The sequence below is a fragment of the Bison bison genome, unplaced genomic scaffold (assembly GCF_000754665.1).
Source record: "Bison bison bison isolate TAMUID 2011002044 unplaced genomic scaffold, Bison_UMD1.0 scf7180017864456, whole genome shotgun sequence".
NCBI classification, from domain to species: domain Eukaryota; kingdom Metazoa; phylum Chordata; class Mammalia; order Artiodactyla; family Bovidae; genus Bison; species Bison bison.
Window position 1 is genome coordinate 15,742,226 of NW_011495018.1, and position 7,908 is coordinate 15,750,133.

At 37.2% G+C, this 7,908-nt stretch overlaps 1 protein-coding gene across 2 annotated transcripts in view; it reads right to left on the reverse strand.

Moving 5' to 3' along the window:
• ATRNL1 (attractin-like 1) overlaps window positions 1-7,908 on the reverse strand; it is a 779,810-nt gene that overhangs the window by 621,883 nt on the left and 150,019 nt on the right. For both annotated transcript variants that reach the window (XM_010859292.1, XM_010859293.1), the window contains exons 16-17: window positions 6,052-6,265; window positions 4,225-4,413 (exon numbers count right to left, since the gene is read on the reverse strand). In XM_010859292.1, coding sequence (XP_010857594.1) covers window positions 4,225-4,413; window positions 6,052-6,265 — 403 coding nt within the window. The remainder of the gene's footprint in view (window positions 1-4,224; window positions 4,414-6,051; window positions 6,266-7,908) is intronic.

The window sequence follows — 7,908 nt, forward strand, 5'->3', positions numbered from 1 at the left end:
GAGTTGCTTGTATATTTTTGAGATTAGTTGTTTGTCAGTTGCTTCATTTGCTATTATTTTCTCCCATTCTGAAGGCTGTCTTTTCACCTTGCTGATAGTTTCCTTTGATGTGCAGAAGCTTTTAAGGTTAATTAGGTCCCATTTGTTTATTTTTGCTTTTATTTCCGATATTCTGGGAGGTGGGTCATAGAGGATCCTGCTGTGATGTATGTCAGAGAGTGTTTTGCCTATGTTCTCCTCTAGGAGTTTTATAGTTTCTGGTCTTATGTTTAGATCTTTAATCCATTTTGAGTTTATTTTTGTGTATGGTGTTAGAAAGTGTTCTAGTTTCATTCTTTTACAAGTGGTTGACCAGTTTTCCCAGCACCACTTGTTAAAGAGATTGTCTTTAATCCATTGTATATTCTTGCCTCCTTTGTCAAAGATAAGGTGTCCATATGTGCGTGGATTTATCTCTGGGCTTTCTATTTTGTTCCATTGATCTATATTTCTGTCTTTGTGCTAGTACCATACTGTCTTGATGACTGTGGTTTTGTAGTAGAGCCTCAAGTCAGGTAGGTTTAACACACATATGTGGAATCTAGAAAATGGCATTGATGAACCTATCTGCTGGGAAAGAATGAAGACACAGATGTAGAGAAGAGACTCGTGGACACAGCGGGGGAAGGAAAGAGTGGGGTGAACGGAGAAAACAGCATCAACATATATACACTATAATGCGTAAAACAGATAGCTGTTGAGAAGTTACTATATAACACAGGGAGCTCAGCCTGGTGCTCTGTGATGCTAGAGGGGTGGGACGGGGGAAGGGGAGAGAGCCTCAAGGAGGAGGTATGTGTGTATGATTATGGCTAATGCTCGTTGTTGTACACTGAAGCCAATACAAGCCCGTAAAGCAATTTTCCTCCAATTTAAAAATGAATTAAAAAAAGATGTGTGTGTATAGAATGGAATATTACTTATCCACAAAAAAGAATGAAATATTGCCACTTACAGTAACATAATGGACATAGAGATTATCATAGTAAGTGAAGGAAGTTAGAGAAAGACAAATATTATATATCAAGGAAACAGAGAATCTTAAAAGAATTAATGTATACACAAAACAGAAACAGAATCACAGATTTATAAAATGGACTTATGATCACTAAAGAGCAAAGGGAGGGTAAGGATGGGGGACTAAATTAAGAGTACGGGATTAACAGATAAAAATTACTATACATAAAATAGATAAGCTACAGGATTTACTATATAGCACAGGAAACTATATTCCATTATCTTTTTAATAACCTATAATGGAATATAATCTGAAAAAGGAATATATATATATATATATGTATATGTGTGTGTATATATATCTATATACTTTTCTACACACTTAAAACTAATATTGTAAATAAACTACATTACAATAAAAAATGCAAAAACAAGAGCTGTTAAGATATACCCAGAAATTCCAACAACTGTTTTAAGATTTCTAATAAGAATAAAGAGAAGAAAACAATCTATGACATTAAGGAATATTCTTAGCAAATGAATAAAGAAAATATTCTTCAGATTAAAAAAGCCAATGAGAATCCATTTTTGAAATCCACATCAGTTACTGAAAACATTTGGCAAAACTAATACAATTATGTAAAGTTTAAAAATAAAATAAAATTTTAAAAAAAGGAAAAAAAAAAGAAAGATAAATTGCAAAATTCTGAATGCCAAGGATAAACAGAAAAGTTTTTAAAGCTCTCCAAAAAAGGGGAAAAAAAGATGTCTTATAAAGGAAAGAATATTTGACTGGCATGAAAATTCTAACCCACAACATCAAATGCTAGATATTCTAAGGAAGGAAATATTTAGAACTCTACACCCAGGTATTTCATGATTCAAGTGAATATGAAAAAATGCAAAGATTCAAAAGGTTTACTTCGTACTAAGTCATTTCAGTCATGTCTGAGTCTTTGCGAACCCATGGACTGCAGCCTGCCAGCCTCCTCTGTCCATGGGATTCTCCAGGCAAGAAAACTGAAGTGGGTTGCCATGCCCTCCTCCAGGGGATCTTCTTGACCCAGGGATCAAACCTGTGTTTCTCACATCTAACCTGCATTGGCAGGAGGGTTCCTTACCACTAGCACCACCCAGGAAGCCCAAAAGGCTTACTAACCAACAACTTATTTGGAAAGAATTACTGAAGACTATTTTCCAGAAGACAAACAAATGAGAAGGAAAGAAAGATTTGTGAACAGAGAAGACAACTTAGACAACTCTAAATAATTTTTAGAAAGTTCTTAAAATTTTAAGAGCTTGGAGACTTTCCAAGTACCTTTTCCCCTACCTTTTAGACTTCTTTTCATTGTGAAATATAACACACCTACAGAGAACTACATAAAGAAAAACGTGAGATCAATAAATTATTGTAAATGAATATTCTGTGCCTGCATTCAGTTTAGAAGCAGAACACTGCCTCCCTACCCTTTTCCTAATCAGCACCTCTAATCTTTCCCAGCAGCAACCACTAGCCAACATTTATAAAAACCTTACCCAACAGTTCTACCTAAAAAATTCATTCCTAAATGATACAGCATAGTTTTGCCTAACTTTATCTAAATGGGTCATACATACATAATCTTTTGTGTCAGGCATCTTTCACTAAACATTGATGTTTCTGGAGAAACAAAAGCAGCAATTAAGGCAGGAGAGGCTGAGCAATGTCTCAACTCCCCACAAGTATCCAGGGCTGGTATTCAACTCTCCTGGGGAGCTGGTTCCTAGTTATAAGACAATTTCTGTGCCAGCAAGACCATTTTATGTCTGCAACAAACCCACTGCTACAGTCTTGATCAAGTATATTCCTGTTCTTTATCAAAATTCCTAAAAAGGGAGAGCAACAGGGAGCTCAATACAGTCAGATCCAGCCATCCCTTCCCAGGAACACCTCTCTACTTGATACCAAGAGCCTGGGAGGATAAATGCACACAACAGCTGCAGCCTGCAAGTTCTAGTCTACATGGTAGCAATTACCCTTTGTCTCAACTCTTTACGCAACAGTGGTGCCCAATATGGAACAAAAATGGATTTGGCTAGGTTCCAAGGAGAAGAAAAGGCTTCCCAGGTGGCACTAGTGGTAAAGAATCCACCCACCAATGCAGGAAACACAGGAGACTCAGGTTCAATCCCTGGGTCGGGAAGATCCCCTGGAGGAGAAAATGGCAACCCATTCCTGGATTCTTGCCTGGGAAATCCCACGGACAAAGGAGTCAGGAGGGCTACACCATGGGATCGCAAAAGAGTCGGACATGACTTAGCAACTAACCAACGACACGACATACCACCATTGTGATGATATCCTCATCAAAAAATGCTTAACTTGAATCTAACCATAAGGAAACAATTAGGCAAATGAGGAAACCTGCAAAGCAACTGGTGTAAATTCTTTTAAAAATCACACTTGTGAAAAAAAGAAGACATGGGAAGTGTGGCTCAGACGGTCAAGCATCTGTCTACAATGCAGGAGACCCGGGTTCGATCCCTGGGTCAGGAAGATCCCCTGAAGAAGGAAATGGCAATCCACTCCAGTACTATTGCCTGGAAAATCCCATGGACAGAGGAGCCTGGTAGGCTACAGTCCATGGGGTCGCAAAAAGCCGGACACGACTGAGCGACTTCACTTTCACAGAAACACAATGAAACAATATATGATTCTTCCGAAGGAGCACTTTCATGAAGTATTCCACTGTCTGCAATACACACTCAGAGTTTGGGGGAGCACAAACATGGCAAAATGTTAAAGGCTAAGTAAATTACTGGAATTCAAAATGACGGGATAATGTAAATCAGGGGCTTGTAGCATTAAGAGGCTTTAAAACTAGTTTTTAACTGTAAATAGCAATTGTTAATGGTAACTAGTCGTACTGTTAATCGCTCAGTCATGTCCAACGCTTTGGGAGCCCACAAACTGTAGCCCGCCGGGCTCCTCTGTCCACGGGATTCTCCAGGCAAGAATACTGGAGTGGATTGCCAATCCCTTCTCCAGAGGATCTTCCCAACCCAGGGACTGAACCTGAGTCTCCTGCATTGCAGGCAGATGCTCTACCTTCTGAGCTAAAAGGAAGGCCTAGCAACAGCATTTTTTCTCATTTTTTTTTAATTAAACTTCCTCAAACTTCTCCGCCCGTCACAGAAAGGGGATTTATGTTGCAGTTAAACAAAAAGAGACTCGAGAGAATCACTTACGAGAGCAGGTGGCAGTCTGCCACTCCAGACACTGCCCGTACGGGAAGGAGATTATGTAGGCGTTGGAGTCGACGCACCGCTTGGTGCTGCTGCACCACATACACTCCATGCCGTTGCTCGTGCAGTTGGAGCACGACGTCCTTAAAGAGCAGGGCTTTTTGCACGGCCTCGCGTTCTGATTCGGACTAACTGGAATAAATCAACAAAAGATAATTATTGTATTTACTAACTGCTTTTTTGACACAAGGATGTGAGTGTTGTTCGTTTTGTTGTTGTTCAGGGAAGGTTTCAATGAAGCCAAGTGTGGGATAAAAATTAGAGTCAAAATTATATAAGGTAAAATGAGAATGAAGATGGCATGTCAATACTTCTTAAATGTATTACCTACTTTGAAATTTATAATACCCTGGAAAATTTTAATCCTTTACAAAGTACACAAAATTGTACAACTTAAATTTGTTTAATAGCAATGTAATACATGACTTAGGCTTTTGTTTCTATTGGCTAGATAATATGTATGGTTATCATTATTTACTTTTTAAGCTAGCCACACTTCTGTTAATATAAACATTCCACACCTTATAAAAGCAACTAACAATACAATTTACTATAAAATCTTAACATAAAACATAATCTTTATCACACCTATTTGGATTGCTATGTTTTAAATGTTAGTAAGTATGTGGGGAAATTGTACCCTGTACTCCACTTCTAGGAATGGCAAAATGGTGAAGCTTCCGTAGCAAACAGTATGGCAAGTCCTCAAAAAATTAAACACAGATTTACCATATGATATAGCAATTCCACCTCTGGCTATATACACAAAGACGTGAAAGCAGGAGCTGAAACAGTTATCTGCACACCCATCTTCACAGCATCATTATTCACTATAGTCAGTAGGAAGAAGCAACAATGTCCACCAATGTATGAAGAGGTAAAATGTGGACTATAAACACAATGGAAAAATATTCAGGTTTAAAAAGGAATGATATTCTGACACACACTACAAGATGGGTGAACTTTGAAAACATTATTTGAAAGGAAATAAGCCAGTCACAAATGGAAAAATACCTCATGATTCCACTTATATGAGATACTTAGCAGTCGGGTTGGGGAGGGGTGATTTGGGAGTTATTGTGTAATGGATATGGAGATATAGTGTGGGAAGATGAAAAAGTTCTGGAGATGGATAGTGTTGACAGATTAACAACAATGTGGATGTACTTAATGACACTGAACTCGACACTTAAAAATGATTTAGAAATCTCAATCATATCTCAAAACCACTGAACGAAAAAAATGGCTAAAATTAAGTTTGACATTATGTATATTTCACTGCAATACAAAATATAATATTTGAAAAGAGAAATGAATTCAGTACTCCTTTCTCACTTAACGAAACTCCATTTCAAAGGATGTAACAGGAATGCTTCTTTTCACTTGCCAACTGAAATAGAGCTATAGGATTAAAATGATTCTATATTTGTTGTTAATCTTAACGATTAATCTTTCTTACAACAACTATTATTATAAAAGCAAAACACAGTAAAAAATTAAGAACAGATTATTACTATAACATCAATATTTTAACCAAGAAATAAAGATTGTATAAAACAATACAATTCTATTACTTTAATGCTGAGGTCACTAACAGTAAATGGGGAAAGTGGACAAAGATAAAATTTACACAGAAATCAGCAGCATTAAAAGATGGTGAAAGTTACTTCAGGCCTATGTAGGATCACAGGCTGGAAGGGGGTTGTGGGAAGAAGAGCTGGAAATATAAACTACATCTTTAAAGAAACATTAGTTTACAGGACTACTTACCAACAGGTTTTTCACAGACAAGCCCATCTGCCATAGACGTGCAAGGATTAGCTTTTAAGCCTGCCACTGCAGCCCTTTCTAGATAGGCACAGAACCCAGAGTCATTAGGTTCACCAGGAAGCCACTGCAGCGTCGTATTTGTAAATGGAGACATGTCTTCCCATCCCCAGTAGGATATATTGATCTTGCGTAAGCCTACCCAAGGTGATACTTTCTGTAAACAACAGCAAAAGCAACATTTTTTAAAAAGTGAGATGTAAAAATCCTGTGTCACCTTCCTTAGCAAACAGTTCATTATCTTTAAAAACTACATTTTTAAATATATCATAGTACCTTTCTAATCACACCTAATACCAAGGAAAATTAACAATCCTAGAACACCGTGGAAAATGATGCACAATAGAACACTATGTCTAAACTATACATTTAGCGACATGACTCAGGTCATTTATTTAGCCTTTGTGAACCTCAGTTTCCTTTTCTATAAAATGGGGTATCTGATATACATATCTGTCTTACCTATCTTATGAAATGCATGCATGCATGCTAAGTCGCTTCAGTCGTGTCCGACTCTGTGCGACCCTATGGACAACAGCCCACCAGGATCGTCTGTCCACAGGATTCTCCAGGCAAGAATACTGGAGTGGGTTGCCATTTCCTTCTCCACTTATGAGAATAGATCATTTTTAAAAACAACATATTGTATTGCTACTGTTGTTACTGATATTTCTGCTGCAGCTGCTATTACTAATGCTACCATCAATCTAATGAGTTATGGAGTTAAAAAAAAAAAAGCTCAAGTGCCATTATACGCACTGCGAGAAAATAGAAAACAAAACCATGAACAGGAATAAAGGCTGAGTGAAGACTTCACAAGAGGTTCACAAAAAGACAAAGAGGTGCCTCTCTTCCAGATCAGACCTCTACTAGTACAGTAGGACTTAAGTGCAGTTTTAGATAAAATTAGTCATTTATTTTCATTATTAAACAGATCAAGAAATAAATAATAAAGATCTTTGACCCTGTTGCCTAAAACTTAATTAACAGAGGTTGATAAATGCCACCAAAGTAAATATTCTTAACACTCTCAGCAATATTTCAAAAGCAGCTTAAAAACAAAGTATATTCTGTATTTATATATTTTAATCATTCCTAAATTTTAAAAGGCTATTCTAATGAGACTGACAAAATAATGATATATTCTTATGCTAGGCTACTCTCCTTACAAATCTTTATAGATTGCAAACATCTCTTTTTCTTGTCTTGTTTCTGCTTAGATTTATACATCTCTTTTTGAGATTCTAATTTTCATTTTTTGTAGCTTAACTGAGGTATAATTGATAAATGAAAATTATACATATATAAGGTGTGTGGCATATTTGTTTGGTATATGTGTTTCACATTGTAAATTATCACATCAAGGTAATTAAGCACAAGCTGGAATCAAGATTGCCGGGAAAAATATCAATAACCTCAGATACGCAGATGACACCACCCTTATGGCAGAAAGTGAAGAGGAACTAAAAAGCCTCTTGATGAAAGTGGAGAGTTAAAAAGTTGGCTTAAAGCTTAGCATTCAGAAAACGAAGATCATGGCATCTGGGCCCATCACTTCATGGGAAATAGACGGGGAAACAGTGGAAACAGTGTCAGACTTTATTTTGGGGGGCTCCAAAATCACTGCAGATGGTGACTGCAGCCATGAAATTCAAAGACGCTTACTCCTTGGAAGCAAAGTTACGACCAACCTAGACAGCATATTGAAAAACAGAGACATTACTTTGCCAACAAAGGTCCATCTAGTCAAGGCTATGGTTTTTCCAGTGGTCATGTATGGATGTGAGAGTTGGGACTGTG